Raw genomic sequence first — 26,199 nt, 5'->3', positions numbered from 1 at the left:
CTTCTTCAGTTATGCTAAGTACACCATCTGCCTCCAACACCAGCTGAGTGGACCAGCCTGCTCATCCCTTACTGAGCCAAGGCCTGAGAGGTCATAACATATGCGGCATGCAGGAGACTAAACGAAACTTGAAGTAGGCTCTTATGTCATTCCTCAGCAAAATCACATTTCCTGTTGCTGTGCACTTATTGACAAGCTAGGAGGTGTGAGGAGCAACACTTGGAGCACAGGCGGGAACTTGAGGGGGGAAAAAGCAAATGAAGTAGAGAATAATAAAGCACATGCACTCTCAAGGAGTGCTGAGTGCAAACGAAAAAGTAGTTCCCTGAATGGGAGCGGTGGAAGAATACACGCAATTCCAATTAAAAGAATGGGAAACCGCTATGGTCCTGGGGTGAGGCAAAAGCAAGAAGAGGAAGGAAAGTCATTGAATAAGAAGCAAGCAAAGACAGACAGGAAAGCTAATCAATGGTGAGCAGTGGAATGGCACAAAGCCCACTTTAAGACTTTGGAATGGTTCATAAGAGGTCTTAACAGACAGTTGAAAGCGATCTGAAGAGTAGACCTAAAAACAGCAGACTTTTCAGAGTTACACAAAAAGAGAGATGCTGGGAGAGGTTGTACAATTAATGAGAGCATACCATGTACATAAGAATACTCAGAACTTACATCTTTCAATGTTTTAGGTCAGTTGGCAAAACATAAATCTGAAACAGACAGAACAATGTCAAAGTTCCAGAATAACCAGTATAAAAGTAGCTCACGAGGATATGCCCAAATTCCAGCTTGATCTAACCCTCGTGGACTTGGGCTGGCCACCCCTGCTGTAGGTAATGCAGCAGCTATTGTTCAGTTAAGAATCCACATGCAGCCAATAAGCAACTTGATGCAACCTCTGGTGACAAACATGCCAGCTAAGAAACACAAAATGGCATTGTAATACAAAGCACCACCACAACGAATCATGCCAAGACCCAAATCAGTGAAGCCTAGTTGACAAAAAATAAAATCGCAGCATATTCAAATATAACACACCTGAGATGCAGTGTGTTATTCAGGCTTCTATATCCTGGAAGCATTACAAAGAAGGGAATCTGTCCGTTTCCGGATAAGACATTTCTCCACTGTGCATAAGTAAAACACTCGAAAAGATAAGGACAAGAAGACCACCGTGGAAGAAATCCGAGAGACATGCAAAAGGTGACCAAAAGACCAGACAATCCCTATGGTAATCAATGCACAGTACTGAAATGAAAGAAAACCTGGTCAGGAAGTTACAAAACAAATTAATTTTGTGATGTGATAAAGCTCGGTGAGGCACTAGCAATAGAAATGCAGATTGGATGCTGAACATGCGCCATGGTTAAATTGTTCTATCAATTTACAGGTGCGCCCGGCACAGGTAAGTGCGGTGGGACGGCGAGGGGAGGAGAGGAGTTGACAGACAACGGAATAGGGAAAGTAAAATAAAACAAGCATTGGCATAGCCAATCGGTCTCGCCTTTGGGACCTTATATGTGATTAGCTATGCAGCACATTATCCTGGGTGCTGTGCCCCAGTGATTGAAGAGATATGCCAAGAGCACATGCTGGGACTTGCAGGCCACACCAATAGCATGAAAAGTAAAAAAACAATAGTCCCAGAAAAAAAAAATAATGGCCTGGCTGCCCTCATCATGACAGTGGGCATATTGGAAACACGAGTGGTAATAGCAGAAACCATTGGTTTTTATGTAGTGAGATTGTACATTAAATAAGAAACCACTGGGTTTTAGGTGCAGGTGGAACTGAATGGATCTGTTGCAGCAGGTTTGAAATATTTCACAGAGGTTCCTGAGCTTGGATCAGGACCTCAAACATTGTGAATTAAAGACCTTGAAATTAGGACTACTGGTCACACACTTCACTTGTCCAAGTACCTATACAATCCAGCAGAGTATCTGCAGTTTTATGAACTATGGGCAAAACTTTCCAGGATTAAAGAGAATACATTTTGTTTACGATTCCCTAGGAGCGTGCGAAACTGCTTAATATTTTTCAAGAAATTCAAAATAGATTTCACAAAATGACACTTTGAGCGAAGACGTTTGCCAGTGCCTTGCATCATTTTCCACACGAGTGCACTGTTTGGTCGTAATACATAAGGCATTAACATACTTGTAAAGACATGAAAGCAATTTATATCAGAGAGGCAGGATGACCTAATTACACGATTGCTATTTATTTACTGTGCTTCAATAAAACTAGGATTATTACGTACCTTAATAAGCTGTAGTTTGGCCTGCACAAATCTGCAGTAGGCATATTAACCTGCTGACCTATCTTACTACAACTAGCATAGCAGAGACAACAGAAGTCCAGGAGGCTTAGCAGACATTAATAGCTGGCGGTTCTTCAGTGTGTGGGTTTCAGCTGTTTCCAAGATAGGGGGCAATTAGTATGATATTTCAGTCTAGAGCCAGGCTTAGCCTCATGCCCGTAAGAGGTCGGGAAAATGGAGTACAACATTGGGTAATATAAAACACATTTGCAGCACACAGAAACTCAAAATGAAAAGCTATATAAAAATAGTTATTTTGATTATTACAGTAGAACAGATCAAGAAAGGCACAAATCAAATGAATGAAAGTGGGCAACTTATGGTTTGAAATAAGTCAAAGACTTTTCCCTCCCTCTAGCCAACATAATCTAGTAGCCCTCCACAAAACCTCCATACAGTCCGCCAGCAAACAGTTGAACATAATAGCCTGCCATTACATAACCCACACGAAACACGTGTATTTGCCCCACCATAATTCTGAAATGTACCTTGGACTCAAGACTTAACATCTAGCCTCTCTCAGCAGACGAGCCCAAAGTGAAAGCGACGGTGATATTAAATAAATAAATAAAGGCGCTTCGCCATTCTGTAATGGGAGGCGGAAGGGGCCTGAAAGCACTGGTGATATTAAATAAAGACACTTTGTCATGGTGTGTTGGGAGGCGGGAGGGGTCTGAAAGTGCCCATGATAATAAATAAATAAATGCGCTTTCCCAGGCTGTGTTGGGAGGCGGGAAAGCGCCAGCGATGTAAATAAAGGCCAGTCACCATGCTGTGTTGGGAGGTGGGAGGGGTACTCTAAGTTAACAAGCTGTCGCCAGTGTGAAAAATATAGTGCGTCCGTCTCACGCCACGAGTAAAGCATCCAGTCCCCGCGTGCACATCTTCTGTCCATCCGCATGCACATCTGGAATCCATATTGATTCCAAAAGGCCCTCGCATGGTGAGAGCAGCGCAAGTGCGCTGCTAACGCCAGGCAAGACCTAAAAAATAAACCACTTATCCTGTGCCTGCTGCATCGCTGACCCGGCAATGCGGTGAGTGCAAGGTAAGTGGTTTTATTTATTTTTTAATTCTACTTTCACTATCCTGTCGTCTGTCGACTTACCAACACCCCCCCACCCCACCGCTGTTACCTGTGCTGGCCACGACCGATAATTTAAAGACATTATGCAAGTCTATTTCTACTAAAGGGGAAATTCAACAGATTGTGTTTGACATTTTTCTTTTTTTTACAATGGTTTAGACCGTTTCTTGGAGGGATTTAATTGTTCAATAAATCGAATTACAAACTGATCATGAAAGTTGACACTTTAAACTATATAAAGAATGAGGCACCCAATGCGGATTTGTAAACTTCTGGTATCATAACACAGCCTCGAGTTATTCCGTCTGTTCTAGGTCTGGTACGAGCATACAGTCGTACCCACATCTTCGTCTTCCCTCCAGCCCATCTTAACTGGTTCTTTCCTCTTGCTACTCTTCCAGAGCCAATTTAAGGTAATTAAGATTAATACTCAATCAACTCGTATTTGGCAGCCATTACTCGCTACATCCTTCTGCTAACAAGAAATCTCAAGAGTTTCCCCTACATACCATCTGTCTAGCCAATGGGAAAAGGGGGTAAACACACACACACACACCTTTGGCAGCTCTAAGAGGAACGCCATGTTTGCAACAGTATATTTCATTAGCGAGGATGATTCGCCAATGTACTGCTTTCCGTGTGGATACAGTCATTGGCTTAGTCTGAGGTTACTGAGCAGGCATGTTGGAAGGAGAAGCAAGGGTGTTATAGCCAGGATTTCAGATAAGCATTTAAAAGATGAGCAGCAGAGCATATCTTGGTAGCATCCTGGTTTTCCCGGATGCCATGGCCAGGTGGTGGCTGGAGTCAATGGTGTATACCCCAAGCAGCAGATATTGGAATAGGAACTCAAGCCCAACTCAGCATGGACCTTCGCTCTTGTGCCAGCCCAAGACTACTAAACCTGTGCAGATATTACAGGGAATACTTCTCCCGGGCCCAGTTCCCTTTCATAGAATATGAACAGCAGCCCTGTTAACTTACCCTGGTCCATGCATAATGTGCTGCTTCATTTCAGGCTTTCCTTGAATTCTGTGACTTGCAGTCCAGTTTATTCAATCATAAACAGTACTACATAGCTCAGAATTCAAACAAAAAAACCTGGACTTGAGCAGCACATCACACATGGATCTGGGAAACTTGGCAGTTATCAGCAGGAGTGGAAGTTTAAATGAGGTGTATTAAAACAGTTAACCTCATTACAATCTGTGAAAGAAATTGACAACAAAGAAAGTCGCTCTCTGGAGTGCATTATGAAGCCCTTTAAGGGCCATAAAATGTATCACTGGATGGAACGGTCCTGCTAACTAAATATATAGGCATCTGCCCAGCCAGTCTTAGCACCCTTCTCCAGACCGCTCCCACACACCTTAAGCTCATCTTTTCCTCACCTCCCATTCACAGTGATCTGACAAATCTCCTGCAAACAGACTCCTCCCGCCTCAAACTTCTAATTTCTCCAAGCTCACATTGCCTTCCACACCATCTCATGAGCCTCCTATCCACATTCAACCCTCCATTCCTTAGTCTCCCCACTCCCCAGCAAGTCACATTTCTTCCAACAGAAGCAAACTCTTCGATGTTGCAGAAGGCATGCACAGTCACACAGGCTTGCAATCGGAAAACGCTGAGCGAGTGAAAAATCCCTCTTAAAATGAAAGACTAGCATGGATTTTCCTTCAAGGCTTCTCACATTAAAGATTGTCTGGAGGGCATTTCGTCGCACCATTCTAGTAAACACCGTGGCGGTGTGCATTCGACTTTCATTTTTAGACTTCTCGTATTATGTGGACCTCTTCAGAAGCTGGATTCCCAACGTGTTCCACTGTCTGGGTATCTGGTGCACTCATGAGTAGATTTTCCAGTCCAGGCTTTTGCTTTCCATTCTGGTCCTTGTAATCCAATGTATCCCATTATAATAGAAGAACTAAAAGTGCCAAAGTGAAAATTAAAACTTGGAATAAATGGGCTACTCACTCAAGGGTCCACATAAAATCAAACAAATGTATTTATCAACGTCCAATGCTTTTAGTAACAATGAATTTAGAGGGATGTGGGTATGGGATGTGAGGAGGACATGTTCGGAAGACGGCCAACCCCCATCTCACATAGTAATGAACTAGCTCAAAAAACGTTAAGATCTCAGAACAGAACTCACAGCTATCCTCTTTCAAAGCCTCAAACTAGTGTCTTGCATGAGTGGTGTGAGCCCAATTGCTCTTTCAGTCAGGCACATAAAGCCCAGCTGAATGTGGCGCACTTGGATAGGCGTACATGCAGGTGCCAGATTCTGCTTCTTGCATATGACCAAACGTACAGAATCTGGGCAGGCCCTGGTACAGAAGGATGTGTTACGTTTCATCCGGGGTCTCACAATGTAATAGAACTGACATGGTAGTAATACAATAAGGCTCAGTATAAAGTGCTCATTCATAGCTGCAAAGTGAGCCCAAAACAGGCAAACTTTTGCCATTTAGCACAAACTCAAACCACTGTGGTAGTCAACATAATGCTGCGCAGCCTTAACTGATGCAGGCCTATACCCACCAAACCATAACTACATGACTCAGATTAAAGTCTGTAATTAATGCCATTGTAGCAGCATACAACTATACCATGTACAACAGTATACAAAGGAGAAGGAAGTGCTAGCTATGACTACTTGTACCCGCCAAATCCCCTCCTAGGCCACCCTACACCACTGGTGGCCATCCAGCCTCAGTGGCAACCCCAACCTATGTGCGCTGGGGGAAGTGTGCAAAATACTAATACTAGCTTTTCCCCTGGGCCTTTCCAGGCCTTGAAGGGGATGCATGTTTGGTTTCCCAAGCACTGCATGCCATGAGACATGCTTTTGATAATCCATCATCTTGTGATGTGCTGTATCAGTTCTCCTTCCCACCTCCATTCAGTGTGGTAACCAGAAGTGGCTCCTCCACTAACCCTACCCCCCCGCACTCTGCCTACGCCAGGTGCCTCAAAAAAGCAAGAAGGGAAAACTAAAACTATAAACTCATTTCATTATTGCTTTATCTTTCCATTCCTGATGAGTCTCTGGGGGCGGGGTCATGGGGGATGATAGGCTGCAAGAGGACTGGTGGGCACTGTTGTCACTGCGGATGACTGTTTGGCCAGCAGTCTCAAACCGGCCAAACCGCCATGCACACCGAGATGCTTTGTCGGGTTGGAGCGAGCATGCACAGGCTCCCAGTCTCATCAGGAGCACAAATTCAGAGCACTCAGGCCAATCCGGACGCTGCTCTCATGACATGAGAGCAGCATAAGAGGAGTATGGGAGCTTGTGCTTGCGAGAAAAGGAACAGAAGAGCGTGACATGGCTAGCTGCAGGGAAGTTTTTTATTTTGTCATCGTGCCCCCCACAGAACCTCTAACACCACTCTTCCACAACAACAGCCACCACTAGTGGTAGCATTACCTCCTGGCCTCCCTCTTTCGATGCCAGCATCCCTCCATCCTCGAGGTCACTCCCATAGCCAAGTTGGCTCAGATATACGACCTGTCGCTGGTGTTGTGATTAGATGTCAGCCTCGTCCTACCATTAGTGTGGGTATTGATAGATAAAAAGCGTTCGTGAAGCATCGCCTGACATTCCAAAGGTTACAGGCAGCAAAAGGATGCAATCAATAGAGCGCTAATCTGTCAAAACCGGAGGGCAAGAGGTGGCCAACGAGGATCAGTGAAACACCAGCACTAGCAAAAAGACTAATTTGAATACTTTTTGGATGGTGGGGAAGTTCAATAATTAGCCATGAAAGACAGCTGTGTGGGGGTTCACATCCTCAACCATGCCTCTATTCTGCTTTTAGCTGTGATAGGTCCTGATGAAGGAGCTAGGGAGGAGGTCGCCTGGTGGGTGGGGTTTAAAGTCAGCCTTCACCAAATGGGAGGTTTCAACTAGGGCTATGCTAAAGCAAATATGCACAAAAATAAACTGAATAAAATATCCTACGGATAGCAGACCAACTACAAAACACTTCATCTGAAATCAACGTATTGTTAAAGGAAACAATTACTGAACTAACAGACTAGCAAAGTAAAGTGACCAAAAACGAAAAATAAAAGGTCAGAAAAACTAAACATTAAAAAGATCGAATCAAATGTATACTTTGCTACAATTGCTGCAATGCCACAGCATGAAGCTTGATTTTTTCAAGTTATGGGAAGTAAATGTTACAATAAGTAGATGCGGATGGGGCTGAAGTCAATAGCGGAGGATCAGCTACAGCAAGAACCTAGGCAGATTGACAAGGCAAGTGGTTGATTGACATGTTTGATAATTGGACGTCTGGCTGCCACAGACCGATGGAGCTCTGCATGTCTCACTCCCTTTTACGGTTTACAATATTTTTTTTTTTTTGCAGAACTCCGGTATCTCCACACGAGGTCTCAGGGATTTTCCAACCCTGAAACCCAGAGTGTTCTGTGTCTCAGTTTTTGCCACCAAAAGGCGAAATTTGTCATTTTGAAATTATTGCTTCTGGACATTACTATCTGCAACATAAGTAGGAGACTTGGAAAACATGTTAATTAAATACAGCCCTGGGCCCATTCCCCGCGGTGGGCCCATTACAGTGAGTACCGCAAGGTTTTTCCTATTTCTGTAAAGCAAGAGAAAAAATGAAGTGGGATGGATTCTCACACCAAGTTAGGGAAAGAAAATGAGCAGAGGAGTGGTCAGAAAAAAACACAGGGTGGGAGATTAAATGATACCCGTCTGACCTCTCTAAATACTTACAGGATATCATGTTTTCATTGTAGCTGGCCAAGGTGGCAGTGGCACAGCAAGAGTGTCAGCAGCTCTAAAGCAAGGAAGGACAAGCATTTGCAATGCAATAGGTCTCACATTTGCGAGAGTTTGAGCTATTGGCATTGTAAATGACAATGCCTTTTATTTGTGCTTTGAAATCCTGCATGCGGTGCATAAACATGAACTTTGTACTTCTAGTCCTTGCTTATGAGAAGCAAGGCAGCCAGTACGAGGGGAGCAGTTACTACTGCCAGTCTTGCTTTTTTGAAAGCAATGACTAAGTCCAAAGTGCATGTTTACGCACAGCTTGCAGGTTTTCAAAACACAAATAAAAGGCATTGTCATTTACAAAGCCAATAGCTCAAACTCTCGCAAATGCTAGACCTATTGCATTGCAAATGTTTGATGAGGACTGAGACAGAGGCGGCAGCAGACACAGGAAGGCAGGGATCGGGACGCCAGGCTGTGCATTTCAAAAACAGGAGGGAGGAGGAGGCAGCTGCAGCCAAAACAGAGCTCGGTGTTTGAATGCACAGCAAGTGTGGCAAGATAAGTGCAAGATTTACAGCCCTGTTTACAACAGAGCTCTGTAAACCACGAGCACTAATCTCGACTGCTCCAGCTTAAAGAAATAGTGCTCACAAACTCGGAGCAACACCACATGTAACAAGGGCAGTCCTTGAAAATCGGCGGAGCGTTTAAAGCCCATATCCTGAATACAGCATGTCTCGCAGAGTCCGTGCAATCGAAGCCTAGGCGAGGCCTAAAAAATTAGCCCCACCACCTGGTTTCGTAGTATAAAACAGCTGTGCTTGTAAAATGGACCACTCATGCCCTGGGCACCAGTGCCACTGAACTTGCTGCACTATCAATAGCTGCACCCTTGCAGTCATAGTGGCAATGCGTACAACTTACTCACCAACCAATCAATTTTAAAGATCTAAAGATTGCTGCTGGAAACAGGCAATCTCATTGGCAGAGTCATAGTTATCCTCTAGACTTACTGAACAGAAATGAGTGATCAAATTAAACTCTCCAATTCTCTGCTCTCAATGTAATTTTACCATGATTTTGGCTGCCCTTGGGCAACCTGTTTGTAAATGTATTTTTGCTGAACAATGAATTCTATGTGCAGCAAACACCTGAAAGCCCCATTCAGCCCAACACCACTGCATCATTTATTAGGTTATAAGAGAAAATCTTTATAAGTGCAACCACAAACTACACTATCGTAGCACTGTAATAGGAGGCGATCTCCAACCTATAGAGATAGAGAGGCTGGGGAGGTCCCAAAGGGGTTTTCACCAGGACCCGCCGGTTACGCAAAACTCAGAAGCAGGCATTCCACCCACAATTCTCTCGCATGGGCACATTTCCACATTCTGCACAAAACTAGGTATGGGCGAAATTTGCGAAATTCGCGTTCCGCGAATTAGCGCGAAAACGAATTCGCAATCCGCAAAATCCGTGAATTCGTGCGAATTTGCGGATTTTTTGGTTAATGCGCGTTCGCATGGTTTTTTGCATGTTTGCGGGTTTTTTTGCGTGTTCGCTGGGCTTTTTGCGTGTTCGCGGGCCGCTTACATGGCGAATTTACCCATGCAGTCGTGTATGGGCACGCCACCCTCTGGTTCACCACTGCCACCCTCTGGTTCACCCCCGCCACCCTCTGGTTCACCCCCGCCACCCTCTGGTTCACCCCCGCCACCCTCTGGTTCACCCCCGCCACCCTCTGGTTCACCCCCGCCACCCTCTGGTTCACCCCCGCCACCCTCTGGTTCACCCCCGCCACCCTCTGGTTCACCCCCGCCACCCTCTGGTTCACCCCCGCCACCCTCTGGTTCACCCCCGCCACCCTCTGGTTCAGCACCGCCACCCTCTGGTTCAGCACCGCCACCCTCTGGTTCAGCACCGCCACCCTCTGCACCGCCACCCTCTGCACCGCCACCCTCTGCACCGCCACCCTCTGGTTCAGCACCGCCTGGTTCAGCACCGCCACCCTCTGGTTCAGCACCGCCACCCTCTGGTTCAGCACCGCCACCCTCTGGTTCAGCACCGCCACCCTCTGGTTCAGCACCGCCACCCTCTGGTTCAGCACCGCCACCCTCTGGTTCAGCACCGCCACCCTCTGGTTCAGCACCGCCACCCTCTGGTTCAGCACCGCCACCCTCTGGTTCAGCACCGCCACCCTCTGGTTCAGCACCGCCACCCTCTGGTTCAGCACCGCCACCCTCTGGTTCAGCACCGCCACCCTCTGGTTCAGCACCGCCACCCTCTGGTCCACTCCTGCCACCCTCTGGTCCACTCCTGCCACCCTCTGGTCCACTCCTGCCACCCTCTGGTTCAGCATTGTCACCCTCTGGTTTACCCCTGCCACCCTCTGGTTCATCACTGTCACCCTCTGGTTCACCACTGCCACCCTCTACCGAGACCTTTTGTGACGCAGCGGCAGCACAAAAGATGCGCCATGGTGCTGGGTATTAACAACGTGACGCATCTCGCTGTATATTTCTGGTATATGCAAAAATTGGTGGTTGTATGAACAAGTTCTTGAAATCCGGTTCCATGGCTAACATGGGCCAATGTCGGGTAATGATTTTTTTAAATGCATTACTTGGTGTTGAGAATCTTGATACCATCACCGTTTTCTGGTTTTTCTCTGGTTCTTAGAAGTTCGTTACAAGGGATAGATTCACACCTCTGTTTAGCCTTCCCTAGGGTCGTTGGAGGGTACCCCCCTTGTTTGAATCTTTCTGCCATTTCCGTCATACTCTGTGTAGATTTCTCCAGGTTTGATACCATTGTTTTTACCGTCATCTTTTGGGATGTGGGTAGATGCATTTTCAATGATGTTTGATGATGACTACTATAATGTAATGTGTGGTTCCTGTTTTTTTCCGAAAAATTTCTGTTTCTAATCCGTTTTCTGATATGGTAATTTGCACATCCAAAAAGGTTGTGTGTCTCAGACGTTTCAAATGTGAATTTCATAGAGATTAAACATTGTTAACTTTCTACTTTTGAAAAAAAAAATGCAAGAGTAAAATACAAAGAATGGCACATTCTACTATCGGTAAATAGGCCAAGTAAAGCCAGGCTGTCATTGTTGTGGGACACGCATTTTGATATCAGTGGTCCCCAAGAATGTGCACATGGACAACCCTAGTCCGTATGGGCTTCTACAGGCTGAGGCAGGTGTGTGGGGCTGCAACAATAAAAGAAAGATTGGTTATGTGGACCTCTCCCAAAAGGAACCCAACTTTTTTTTTTTATCAACGATTATGTTCTAATCAAAACATGTGAAAAACAATCACATGTGCAATTTTAAGCTCCAAAAGAATGCCATTTGTAGAGGTGGCAATATCATGAGGCACATGGACAGTTGAGTTGACAGTATGCACAAGAGCGTAACCTGGTGGGAAAACAATGACCAAGTACACATTAAACCACACGATACCATATAGGGGTCCTCCTAATGTGAAACAGGGTATGCTGCTTCTAGTAATCCCACACTGGGACATATATTGACAGCATCTCTATTTCATAAATTGCCAGAATTGTAACCTTAGAGCATTGAGAGCATGTAGATGGTGTTCAGGTTGTAAGAATCAACATGTGTTAATCCAAAAAGATAAGCTAGTAAAGCAGAGAACGTTTTGCTGGATGTTTTTTCAGAATAGGTTAATCATGCTGCTGCATCAGATGGGGTTGTTCACCTTCATGAAAGACATACGATCTGCAGAGTGGTTATCACTTATGGCTGACTGGAGGTAGAGCTCAATACCAAGTCAGTTGTGGTGAGATTACTTGCTATCGCTTGGGAATCCTCCTTGATATTAGACATGAGGCTTGGGCTGGTCATGAACGAGACAATATACTCCACATGTTTGAGTTAAGTCTCCATGGTATAACTAGCTGTAAGTTAGTACAATGTGCTGTGGGTGTCAGTGCCGCCCATGCGCGCACCCAGCGACAGCGCGGCCCAGGCGCGCACCCAGCGACAGCGCGGCCCAGGCGCGCACCCAGCGACAGCGCGGCCCAGGCGCGCACCCAGCGACAGCGCGGCCCAGGCGCGCACCCAGCGACAGCGCGGCCCAGGCGCGCACCAGCGACAGCGCGGCCCAGGCGCGCAAGCAGCGACAGGGCAGGCCAGGCGCGCAAGCAGCGACAGGGCAGGCCCAGGCGCGCACCCAGCGACAGCGCGGCCCAGGCGCGCACCCAGCGACAGCGCGGCCCAGGCGCGCACCCAGCGACAGCGCGGCCCAGGCGCGCACCCAGCGACAGCGCGGCCCAGGCGCGCACCCAGCGACAGCGCGGCCCAGGCGCGCACCCAGCGACAGCGCGGCCCAGGCGCGCACCCAGCGACAGCGCGGCCCAGGCGCGCACCCAGCGACAGCGCGGCCCAGGCGCGCACCCAGCGACAGCGCGGCCCAGGCGCGCACCCAGCGACAGCGCGGCCCAGGCGCGCACCCAGCGACAGCGCGGCCCAGGCGCGCACCCAGCGACAGCGCGGCCCAGGCGCGCACCCAGCGACAGCGCGGCCCAGGCGCGCAAGCAGCGACAGGGCAGCCCAGGCACGCAAGCAGCGACAGGGCAGCCCAGGCACGCAAGCAGCGACAGGGCAGCCCAGGCACGCAAGCAGCGACAGGGCAGCCCAGGCACGCAAGCAGCGACAGGGCAGCCCAGGCACGCAAGCAGCGACAGGGCAGCCCAGGCACGCAAGCAGCGACAGGGCAGCCCAGGCACGCAAGCAGCGACTGGGCAGCCCAGGCACGCAAGCAGCGACTGGGCAGCCCAGGCACGCAAGCAGCGACTGGGCAGCCCAGGCACGCAAGCAGCGACAGGGCAGCCCAGGCACGCACGTAAAAACAGGGCAGCCCAGGCGCGCACGTAAAAACAGGGCAGCCCAGGCGCCCATGCAGCGACATGGCCATGGCAGCCGGTGCACTGGAGGTTTGGAGCTAGATCGAAGGTTTAAGACTAGAGACCATATTCAAAGTAGTTCCGGTGTTTGTTTTATTGGAAAGGGTTAAGCAATTGTTTCCAAAACAGTACGTGCAGTCTATAAACCACAATGATCTTAAGCATAAATGCTAAACCTTTGCTGAGCTTATTAAATTGGTGAAGAATCCTCGGGCGAACATGCAAGACAACACATTGGGGGACTATTTGGCATAAGTCACACAATTACCAGTCCCCTTTGCATGGAGGCTTAATAAGCCGCATTATCTGGTGAAAATCTGCTTGAAAGCATTTTTATCAAAGTCTCTAATTGGACAAGCAAAGCAGGATACAGTAATTTATCTAAACTGCCAAAGCCAGGGCTCGCATAATATTAAAGCTTCTTTAGCATATTTTCAGACGTCCACAGTAGTTTTTTTCTATCATCTTCACTCCTAAAGGGAAGTCAACATTAGCATTTTGTAGCAACAGTCAGTATCTGTCACTGGGTATTTTTTTAAGAAATCGAAAAAGAGCGGGCTTTTAATTACTCCGACCTTTGGAGAACAAAGCTGTATCCGGCGTGTGTGCATAACAAAGGTCTGTGCACTGTGTTGAAATAAAAGAATCTGCCACTGTAATCACTGTGAAACATTTGCAGGTCTCATGAAATGGCGGCCTTATGATGGAACGGAGACCGATGGATCACACAGCATTAAGAAAACAAGCAGTGACAAAGACAAACGGGCCTGAATTTAATCTGCCAACGCTTGCAACATTAGACATTAGAGCGAGACAATTGGGAGACGGCCAAAAGGAGAAAACAGAGAAGGCTTTAGCTACAAACTACTTCCTTGTACATTTCAAGGCAAGTACTCAAGCGGAGGTTGCAGGATACACCCATAGCATTAGAGGAGATCTGAATACTCCACAGGGCTAAGCCATGACATGATTGACAAAGGCTCCAGCCAATGGCTGAAAGAGACTGGCTAAAGAAAGTCAATGGCTGAAAGAGACTGGCTAAAGAAAGCCAATGGCTGAAAGAGACTGGCTAAAGAAAGCCAATGGCTGAAAGGGTCAAACAAGTTACATTCTATTTATATGGTAAACAATAGGTTAATACCTACACTCTCAAAATTCAGACATAAAAGACTAACCAACAATTTGGGCCACCCCCACGGTAGTGCAGTGTGAAGGCTATCACTTAGTGATTAGGAGTTCCATTTATCAAGAACCGTTTTCTTTTACTTATAAATGTTTGGGATGCTTAAGGTTCAGTGGGGGATGCAGTTTGAGTGGGCCCAATCAGTAGATTTGACAGAACGGGGAAATTGGGAGACATGCAACTTGTTCGAAAGCAGATTAGATAGCTCAGTAGGTCATGGCATCCAGTGTAGAGGCACTAAGCATCTAGAATACTGGTTCAAAACTCAGCCTTTCATTCATGGGAAGTTAAAAAAAAAAAGGCATAGCATTAAGTTATTACAGGGGCCAGAGGATATGTACGCCTATCGTTGAATCCTCCTTCAGGGCAGAAAACTGTGGTGATACATTTGGATGTAAAACAAATTCATCAACCCAGATCAGGCAAGAAGATTAAATGGGGTCAGATTAGAAATAGGGCAGGTACAGCGTCAATTCTCACCGAAATACTTAAGACTCAGGGGAACGTAGAGATTGTAAAAAACAGATGAGCCAACTGTTCATTTAATGTTTTCAGAGTCAGCAAGTTCACCTCCACAGTACTGTCGGCCTAGAGTGAATACATATGAATCGTGCTCAGTGAAGTTCACCTGTTGGTCTGAATTGACATGGTAACCAAGTAAGCACATCTCATGGTTCTATGAGAGGTAGCGAAATGAGTCGGTGCCAGTGGAGAGTGGTCCGAAGTCTGAAATGAGCCATTGTTCCCAGCAGATAAACCCACCCAGCCCCGTCTCCATCACCTCCCTTAGTCCCCTTCCTTTGCACCTCAGACTATCGTATATTGTTTATAGCCATGTAGTTAGTGTTACACTTTATAAATCCCCGCCTCCCCCATTCTACAAGACAGTACACAACCTTAAATGGTTCCCTAGACCTATCCTCCCGAACCCTTTAACGAGCCCTCTGTGCACTTAGCGGGGATTCATATCCATACCCATACCCATATAAAGGTATTGACAAGCATGACCAAAGACCCCACAGAGACCTTCCAACATGATCTCAAATCCAAATACAGCCTGGGCATAATTCCAGCTGTACAAAAGGGGGTGGTGATGGACGGAGCATCTGAACCAATCAAACACTCACACCCAGTCAACAGATCTGGGTTTAATCCATCACCGTTCACATCCATACCCATATAAAGGTATTGACAAGCATGACCAAAGACCCCACAGAGACCTTCCAACATTATCTCAAAACCAAATGCAGCCTGGACATAACTCCAGGGCAGTGTTCAGGGATAATTTATGCCTTCTGTGGGTCAATTTTAGCCACACATATGCATGGACAAGAACTAAAGAGAAATGCCAATGGTGGCACAGTGAGACCACATACCCTTTGAAAGTATCAAAACGTTGATTACTTGTGCCACTCATTAATACTTACTGCTGAGGGGCTAAGAAAGAACAAGATGTCTAAACTAAAACTTCAGCAATAGCTTATAGGTTTTGGCTTACTTTAATCTTCTTGTTGCCTTGATTAAATGCCCACCCGAGACCAAATGTAGCTGGGAATGCACCAAGGGCAACAACTGGCAACTGAAGGCAAGTATCTCCTTCTCAATTTGACATCTATAAATTCAGGGCACACAATTTCACAATAATCACTTGGGATTGCAGCAGAAGGCGCAATCTGAGGGGGCTTATAGCCACTAATCAGTAAAAAAAAAAAACATTTACAGCAAGGCCCAAATTACAGGGTTCACTGTTTCCGTTTGTGTTGTAGTTCACCCTCATCTTAGGACATTTCACCCAATTATACTACAGAATGGACTGTCCTCAATGTAGGGTGGGGAAATCCCTCTGCCCCTCCCCCGTTCTTCACTCCCTATGGTCAAGGAAGTGAGGCGCACTGTGTGCCACCGCACAGCTTTCTTGCGTCTGCACCCGTATGTGTAATATGCCGCTGAGGTAATGGCAAAGAATTCCTACATTTGCAAGGCCATTGCCCAGCAAATGACTGGCAAAAAATGCGTGGTGGAACAATCCATGTTATAAAGTGGACCACACAAGCATCACCACCTCCTTATAAAATAGCAAAGTACCCAGAGGGCACAAGAAGACACACATGCCCACTGCATCTCTGGGGCACTTTCTCCAACATGGCTCCAGCAGTACTAAAAATCCAATTGATTAGGGTGTCAAATCACATAGAAAATAGTAAGCGATAAAGCAATGCTTTTCAATGACCACCCAGCTCACCCACCATCCCACCACACAAAGCCATCCTCATTTATCTATTTAAATCAACATGTGTGTGAAACTTACTGAAACTGTAGTCCGGAAATCCTTGTAGGCTGCCGCTTCCACCTAAGAGAACACACACTTTAAATTTTCACAGACCATAGTTTACTATAATATATTAAAAAAACAAGCTCTTTAGTATTATAGTTAAATTATGAGGTCTGAATTACAATATCTCACAAGTGCTGATGCCAACACAAAGTCATGGAGCAGTGCAAAAGGGTGTTAAACAATACAATAAAAAAAAGACTTACCTGCCAGCACAGGCTTCCAGACTCCCCACCCAATCCAGATGCTGCTCTCATGCTAATACTCTACATGAGAGCAGCACCAGGATTGATCTGAGCAGCCTGGGTAGGTGCTCACTAAGGGACTACGAGCCTGTGCCTAATCTCCACAATGCTGTGCAAGACAATTGGGTTGAAGAGGTGTAAGTTGGCATGTCAATTTCGCCATCCTAAGGCCGCCGGCCAAACTGGCATGCACACTTATAGTGCCCATCACTCCTCCTCCCAGTCGCTGTCAATCAAGGATGGACTGACTCTGCTCTAGACTCCGATCAGCTCACACATTGGAAAATAAAATCATAATAAAATAATGTTATCACTTTATTTTTCAACTGCTGGCGCAGTGGGCCGATGGTCCTCCGCCATTACAGAGGAGCCATGCTGATCTTATTATCTAGAAATATAGACTGGCCAAATGTTAACAAGTGGGGGAATAAATGGATTGAAGAATCAACTTGGGGGTGGGGGGGGGGTTGGGGTGGGGGAGTCTGACTGCACATTCAAAATGCCTCAATGTCAATACTTGCCCTCCCCATCACCCATGCTCCTAACCTCCCACTTCCCATGATAGCTCCAGGCGTAGTTCAGGGACAGTAACTCTTAGAGGTCCAACATGAACTGTGTAGGTTTGTTAATGCTGCATTTTCAACTTTTTGGGGTAAGAGGGGACCACAAGTTAGCAGTGTTCTTAACAAGTTGTCATTTACGCACTACAAAATGGCGGGTCATGTGATTAAAACTACTGGATAGCAAATTACACGGTTTACGAAGTAACAGAGCTGGAAACGTTTTTACTTTCCGGACAAGAGATGACGCAACAAGTAGTAGAAGCAATGACGCCCAGAGGCAAGGTTAGTAGGCAGGAGGGTAGGGTAGGGCATCCATTTACATACACATATGTATCCCAGTCTCCTATGGATTTCTGGCAGCCCGGCCACCTGTTGTGCACTGGTGCCAGGAGGGGAAATGTTACCATGATCACATTAAAAAAAGTGTTCAAACTCCCTGAAATTGTACTCTAAAGGTGTTATTGAAAGATTAAGCATTTCAGTGTTACCACCTTATCGGATCAATAACCAGGGCCAGACTGGCCGTGGCGGTCACCTGGTGTTTTCCCGGTGGGCTGGAAGGTTGGGGGTCAGTTTGAGCGGTGGGGGACATTTTGTTACTGTGGGCCGGATTTGGAGCAGTGCTGCAATATCGCCTGCCTGTAACAAAAGCAGCAGCAGTGTTTCCTACCAGCACCCACCACAAACCCCCGTGGGGCCAGTCAGACTTAATTGCCAGGGCTGGATTGCGTTCTTAGTCTGGCTGTGTCAATAAGCCTTAAATCCATGTGTGAACATAAATAACAGATATTTATCAACATAGATAAAAGCACCCAGTGAAGCACCCAGAGTGCATGTTCTATTGAGGGCGTTTTTATCATATTGAAATGGTTCATGTCAAATGAATTGTTGGTTGTTCATGTGTATGTCCCTAACATCTTCAATTAAAATCCAAATTCTAGACCACAGGGTCAAGGATCAATTTCATGTTGCATGTAAGCTTAGCACGGTGGCAGCCTTATTGGGGATTAAATTGGTTGCCCAATGCCGGCTTTGAGGTTAGTTAGGGGGCGGGGGTTGGGGAGGTGGGGGTTAAGGAGTCTCACTAGCCATATTATGTGTGATCACTAAACCTTGACATACATGTTAATTTACTAATATATTCAAATTAAGACCTGCTTTCTAACATCTAGTTTACCTAATAAGGGGTAGAAAAATAAATCTCCAGTGCCGGTTATTGTTATAAGAAGGGGGGAGGGGTTTATTGCTTTTATAGTTTAACGATGGGTATAATATTGTCCCACTGTAACCCAAGACCAAACCAAAGCTAATGTACTTTAGTGGTTCCTCTCCATACTAACAGGATGCCTCATCATATGTCTCTGTGCAAGTATATTAACAATATCGTGATCACTCGAGGATAGAGGGTAATTCAATGTGTCATGCTTCTATAGTATTCTTTGTTCATGTGCTGCCAAGTACTGCTCCCGGCGGCCAATATTTGCTGCTTTTTATTCATACATATGTAGTACATACAAGACTCATCCTCAATTAGGGTCATTCCGCGTGCATTGGTATAAACAGTGCATCTTCATGAATGGAAACAGATTCCACTACACAGCAGGATGTGAACATTTAATTGAACTGGGCACTTAAGACCCAGATGGACTCAATATGGACGAACTTGCTGCCCCTATTGTCGGACATCACTTTGAAAGAGGAGACACTTGCTAGGATGGTAATCATGGTATAGGAATCTCACTTGGTCTTGGGAGCATAAAAATAATGCACAAGTTACCCATATCACTGTATAGTGGAATCTGCTTTATTGTAATTGAGATGTACCATTTACTCTGATGCATGTGGAATGACCCTAATTGGGGATAAATCTTATTTGAATATATCAAATATGAACGACTTCAGAATTGCAACAAGTGAGTCTTCATAATGTGACTGCAGCTATGTGTTGGAGTTTGGTAGCAGTGATGACTGAACAAGGTTCTATAATTAGATGTTTTGTAAAAAAAAAAAAAAAAAATCACATACAAATAGTTTGTTTTTTATACTTTTGGCAGTGAAACCCTAACCCAGTGATGGCTCCTCCGCGAATGCGAAGCAGCATCTCCCAACTGCTTTCAGCAGCGCAAAAAAGGAAAAATAAAACAACATGCTGAACAATCCAAGTAGCTCGGTCATTACAGAGTTTTTGATTTTAGTTTGAGTGAGAACATGTAAAAAGAGTGAGGTCTCAGGTACAAGCTGTATATCAGGCCAGTGAAAGATTTTAATAGATTTTAAAAGTTATGGTGATACATGCAATATTTAGTAATAAAACAGTTAAAAGGAGGGACTGGAAAGGGTGGTGGACTGCAGTCTTACTCTGAAAGTTTAACATCCATGATTACTCAGAGAACACAGTGCCAGCATAGGGCGGTCTCTCCACTGCTCTCAGAGCAGAAAAAATAAAATGATAAGTTATTTTAATTTTCATAGGTTCAGGGCTGGGTTACGGTGGGGTGGGTCTGGGCTGGCGGCACAGGTGGAGGAGTGGTTTGTGCACACTTAGTGCACATGGCTGCTTGGCCAGCCCACTGGGACTAGTCAAACAGTCATGCACACTTAGCATGTTCCCCACCAGGCTGCATTACACAGCCTGGTGGGGAACATGCCCAGGCTCCAAGTCCTCATCTGAGTGCCGAACCACTGCGCTCAGACCCATCACAACACCGCATTGCAACATTGTGATTGGCTTAGGGGAGCCTGGGAGTCCGGGTGCTTCCTGCTGCTTTGTTTAAGCAATAGAGGAGAGACGGCAGCTGAGGTCGGAGGTGTTTTCTAGATATAAACTTTTGCCCCAACCCTGTTCCCTTTATCCACCAAAATGAGTCAGATCATAAGGAAACACTGGTCCATTTTGGACACAGCCACGGGTAAGATGCCAGTACCACGTTTTGTGTTTAAAAGAGCGCCAAATTTGAAAGATAAACTGGTTCATACTTGCACCCCGGTGAAGACACAAACAAATACACTTCCAACAGGGCATTCCCCTTGTGGAGGGTGCTCAGTCTGTGGTTTGACAGAAGTAACTAAAAGTGTTGTATTACATGATGGCAGAACTTGGTTTTTAAATTGATTAAGTAATTGTAATACCTCATAAGTAATCTACAGGTTGACTTGCAGTTGTGGTCTGTATTATATTGGACTAACCTCTCGCAAGGTGAAAGTTCGTATACAAGAACATCTCAGCACAATTAAGGTAAAGAAACTGACTACACGTTTAGAACAACACTTCATTGATAAGGGACATGACCCCAGAGATTTGAAATGGACTGTCCTAGAAAAAGTGGTGGGTGACACAATTTGGAAGCAATTCTAGCAAGAAAAGAGGCCAAATGGATTTTTCTGAAAAAGCAGTTGAGGAGGGACTTAATGAGTGTATCGAATGTAACAGTGTGAGTAAGCGTTGAGAGGGCTGGGTCCATGTATGTGGACAATGAGAATTGATAAGTGAGCCTCTCTGTGACGCTATAGCCATTGACTTCACTAAATGACTCTTTATTACCCCCTGGGATATTGTGTTGCACGGGGTACTGTCTTTATGAAACAATAGAGTTTTGAAACTTTGGTATGGGTCTTAATTGTTTACTGGGGGACCACACCCATCAGAAATAAGGTAGAGTAGTAATCCCCCTCCTCCTGTGCTGTCGTCGAATAACGAGCATTGACATGAGATGGTGATGTTAGTTTTCTTAACCGCTTCCGCGCTACCGCGTTTTCCCGCGGTGCGCTGGAATTTCAAAAATGCGCTGTTTATGACAAAGCCAGCTCGTCATCCGCGTAGCGCAGGTAACGCCCATGACGAGCTGGCTTTGTCATTAGCGCGGAAGGGGTTAAAGGTGTATGAGTGACTCGCCTTGTCATGGTTAATTCAATACTGTGCATGATGAAGGTTAGTAATGGATTGTATTATGAGGAGATACTGCACAAGAACTTAGAGATACCTGCCATTGCAGCGTTTGAATTGCACAGCATCTGGATGGAGGCATAATTGAATAATCAGCACTATTGAGAGCATTAGAAGGGTAGTTTTGGTGGAGGAACACATGGAAATGTATGAATGTGCCCTTCTTGCCCCCTCTTCTCCCCCCCCCCCCTCCTGTTTTGTAAATTCCTTGCTGTATGTCTTGGACGGTATTTCATGCAGCCTTCGATGAAATCGAGTGTTTAATCTCGAAGCTTTGAATCAGGCGAAATGGCAGGGTGTGGCTGATTATTGGGTTTACTAATACGAAAAAATAAGGTTATGATTGTTTTTATAAACTTTATTTACAAATTCAATCCAGTGCCCGATCACGACTCCATCCCGATTCAAGATGGCAGCCACAGGCAGTGACGACCACACATAGACGCCAGTGATTGATGCGAGGGATAGGCGTGCCTAGGATGGGTGTACAATCCCGCGGCGGTATGAGCACAAAGTGGGAGCATCATACACGCCGGAGGGACTCGGCACAGGTAAGAACTTCTGCCTTAGGGCGCCCGTGTATGAGACAGTTATGTGGCATTTAAACTGCAGGCTGGGGCACTGTTTGTAGATCTTGAAGAGCAGACCAGAATATTTAAAATGCCTGAAATGTCGCGCACACACTCAAAACTTTGGAAATACCGGTAGGGGAGCAGCTATTTGGTTTTGAGACGCTTTTAGATGTCAGTGACATAGTGCAGACCTTTGACAATGGGAGTCATATTGAAAGGTTATGGCGACATTGGTTGAAGTGATCAGTCTACATGATTGGGATTGATTCATTGCATTTCATTTCTCCGTAGGGGGCTAGACACTGAATAGCCACTCGGAGGACACGTGATCTTTCGACACGGGGTCCAGCGCATTGATGTGTGGTACTGAAAATTCTGGACCAGTGTCATGAAACATCATCGTATCATGACAAATTTGGTATCAGCAGACTGGAAATGACGAGTATACTATGCACAATCATTTTCGTCGCATTCGGGTGAAGAAAGCACCCTGAAATCAGAGTTTCCATCTTGAACCCTCGGGTTCCATTTTGTGAATAGCAGCCATTTTGTGGATTGCCCTTACAGTAGGCCTTCACTGTGGCAGAACAAGTATTTAAGGACATAACCTTAGCATGGGTTTCTCTGTCTCTGAATGAATTACAGAGAGTAACCCTTTTCACCTGGAACTGACCTTTTGTAAAACTACTTTCGCTAGTTGATTGTTGTGTGAGTTTTTCAATTACTGATTAGGATCTTGTTAACCATTAAGTTTCCTTGCGCATGTGTTATCTTAAACAACATCTAAATATTTTCTTTTCTTAAAGACTTTCTTTTCTGAAACTTGGGTTTTTGTTATGTGTCGTGACTGCCATCTAGTGTTACTTTTATATAGGTTTTCAGAAGTTAGTTTGTGCGCAAAACAGTCTGACCTGTTGTGAATCATATATACATATTAACCAGGGATTTCTTTGTGCGCTGGAGTTAATTTTAGAAGCTGGCCTTTCCTTGCCAAACCAGTTCCTGCCCTTTAGCTGATCAAGATTATAGATTAGAGCATAGGACTTTGTTAAGATTTACTACACACAAACATGCCTATCTTACCTCCATCTGTTCCTGTTCCTACCTCCACGAGCTATTTATGACATGGGCTGTGTTTTGGGTTTATCCGGCCTGGTCAGCCAGAGAATGTACGCATTATGTGGACATTGTTTATGGCCTGGACTTATCTTGAAAGTGGGTTTTTTCACCTGTGTGCACGTTCTGGGAATGTACTTCAAATGTGTGCCTAGGGCACAATGCATGGTATAAAGGATCTGTGCTCAGACCATTCAGCAGACTGCCTCATTCAATTGCTAAGGCAGTTGGGTGACGTAGCCTCACAATTAATTGTAATAAAGATGTCTTTTTCATATTTTCAGAGTCTGTGCCAAGTTCTTGTTATAATTTGTAAGTATTACTGAGAGCAAAATTACCAAGTTCTTCAGTTGGTTGTTGGTACGCAGTACCTTGGCAAGCATCAGGTAATTAGGAGGATTACATTTGTTTGATCTTCATAAAATAGAGTGTGTGTTGATAAATCATGGTTTAAAGCATGCCTTTTTGGAGGGCTGACGTATATTTACTGCTGGCTCTTGTTGTTTTTAATGTCACAGCAGGTCTTGGGAATATGTGAGTGAAGATTGAGAATATAGAACCCCCATTAGCCCTGATGAAGTTGTGAGAAAAATTTGCAACGAAACAAGTTTGCAATGAGAAAATAATGATGGTATATTGGTAACCATTTTTAATTGGGAGGTCTTGCAGCATTGGAATAAAATTGGATGGCCAGCAAGAATTACCAGGTTTTAAAAAGTGAGAACTATTTTTCACTGGTTTTCACTGGGGTTCTCCGAGCACACACATTTTGTAAATAGTGGGCACATTGGTTGCATTCACTATCTCGTCACCACACGATTATTGTATGGAAAAGGGGAACACAATTTTTCTTTTTCCCCCACACATAACAAAGAGAGCGGCCGATGATGACAAGTGGGTAAACTGGCAATCACCAGCCAGCAACCCCCTCGGGTGCAGCTACCGTGAGGTACTCTTGCTTTGTTCACTATATTTTACACTAGTGGAACTAGACTGGTTATGACGTTTTTAAAGTAAAAAGTGCACCGTGACCAATGATAGTAGTGTTAATTAACACACTAGGGGGATTAAGAGAAAAATTGTTATAAAACCCTGAGATTGTGTCAAATTAGATAGGTGTAATCAAGATAAGGCCTTCTTTTGTTGGTATTTGTCTGAGTGGGGGGCGGCCTCACCTAATTCCCTCTGTAAGTCCTATAGATTGGTTGCCATCCCTGTTCCCTGCCAGCCGCTACTGGTAATACATTCTTATTAGTAGAGACAACCCGGACCACAGCTAAGTTTTGAATTCAGGGTTTGTGTTTCTCCAGACCAAACACTCTTAACCCATAATGTCAACCAGTAAGGATGGTCTGTGACTCCTACGCATTATTGACAAACACTTGTATGATTCATTGCACCTGTACAATGTGTGATTTACAGTGATTTAGTACCCTACATTGAGCTAAGTAGCGCTATAAAAAAATGAAATAAATGTGACAGAGGTGCTATGGACAGATGGGGGGGGCACTGTTGAAGGGTTATAGTGAGGAGATCTGTAAAGGTGGTGGTTAGGGGGGTGAGGCTGTTTGAGGGGGTCTTGGGGCGAGGCAACAAAAGTTGTCGCCCCGGGTGCCACCAACGCTATAGCTGATCTTGCATCTACATGCAGATGAAGGGAGAGATGGCCAGGCAGATAGACACCTTAACAAATGTAGACACCGACTCCGGTAAATAGGCTGCCAGCCCGGGATCATCTGGGTGATGGAGGCAACAAGCTAACGGCCCCAAAATGAATGAAAAGCCGCATTATAAGAAAGGCTCCTCGTCGAGTTGGCGTATCGGACAGCATGATGAATTGCAACCTTAAAGGCCAACATATTTATAAGTTTTAAGTCGCTCCTGCAACACAAACTCCCCTGATTTATTCTTATGATAAAGGCAGTTCGGAGGGCTGCTTTTCCATATTTATTATTTCCCAGGTAGAGAAAAATGTTGATTCAGCCCTCAGCCGCCACTATCAGAGTTATAAATGCGGCTAAAACACCGTGCTTCGGCTCTATAAATATTAATCTGTTCTCTTCAACTTTCCTGCATTTTTTTCCCCGCTGCTCTCCCTCTTTGCCCTTTGCACAATGTGTTTTATTTCTTATGCAGCTCCCATCAGATCTTGCTTTGTGGCATCAACCAGTAGACAGACCGGGAAGAGGAGGCTTCTCACGGTCTTATTGACAATCTGATGGAAGTTGGAATCATACCAAATGGCTGATGGCATTCACTCAGGGATAAGGTTCTCACTTGCAGTTATGTTAAGAACTATCATGTGTGCAAGAGAAAATATGATTATGTATTAATTACAAATAAAGTCACTTCCAATAATATTCATCTGACTCTCTCGAAGCCGCCGCAAGCAGCGCCCGACTGCCACAAATGCCGGCCACAAATGCCGTGGCAAGCAGCGTCCGACTGCCACAAATGCCGTGGCAAGCAGCGTCCGACTGCCACAAATGCCGTGGCAAGCAGCGTCCGACTGCCACAAATGCCGTGGCAAGCAGCGTCCGACTGCCACAGATGCCGTGGCAAGCAGACCTGTGACAATTAGTCCTGCTTTAGATTTACTCCAAAATGATTAACTCTCCTATCTCAGAAAAACTATGAGCTCAGAAGCAAAGATGTTTTCTAGTCATTCGAGTGCAGATGCAGTAAAAGTTAGGACAAAACTAATCCACGGTCAAGGTGCTCCAACTACAAGAAAATGGATACCACACAAACCGCCCTTGATTCTTTGTTGAACTAACCATAATTCTCAGAACATTGATCACATAAAGGCAGTGGTCCCATCAATTCACAGGTACAGACCACTATTCCCGAATGACTAAACTTTGAAATAGCAATAAACTAAACTGCCTCGAGTTTAAGACAGCGGTACAAAAGGGGGTGGTGATGGACGGAGCATCTGAACCAATCAAACACTCACACCCAGTCAACAGATCTGGGTTTAATCCATCACGTTCTTTAGCCCACTTTGCCACCCCCAGTTCAGACATGGCCATATGCAAATCAGTCTGACCCTGTGCCTCATGGGAACAGTTCAGCCCGAACTGCCAAGCCATGCCTTCCCTGGACCGGAAACAAGCTTCTAAGGACCGGTTTCTGGCATTTCAGCAG

General features: G+C 45.5%; 1 protein-coding gene across 7 annotated transcripts in view; it reads right to left on the bottom strand.

Moving 5' to 3' along the window:
* CADM1 (cell adhesion molecule 1) overlaps window positions 1-26,199 on the bottom strand; it is a 678,445-nt gene that overhangs the window by 190,552 nt on the left and 461,694 nt on the right. For 4 of the 7 annotated variants that reach the window (XM_078681869.1, XM_078681870.1, XM_078681875.1 and 1 more), the window contains exon 2: window positions 16,590-16,631. The exons of the other annotated variants lie outside the window; for them this stretch is intronic. In XM_078681869.1, coding sequence (XP_078537995.1) covers window positions 16,590-16,631 — 42 coding nt within the window. The remainder of the gene's footprint in view (window positions 1-16,589; window positions 16,632-26,199) is intronic. 7 annotated transcript variants of the gene reach the window in all.

This window comes from Lissotriton helveticus, chromosome 3_1, assembly GCF_964261635.1.
Source record: "Lissotriton helveticus chromosome 3_1, aLisHel1.1, whole genome shotgun sequence".
NCBI lineage: Eukaryota > Metazoa > Chordata > Amphibia > Caudata > Salamandridae > Lissotriton > Lissotriton helveticus.
The sequence above is the reverse complement of the archived record's forward strand: the minus strand, read 5'-3'. Positions and strand labels throughout refer to the sequence as shown.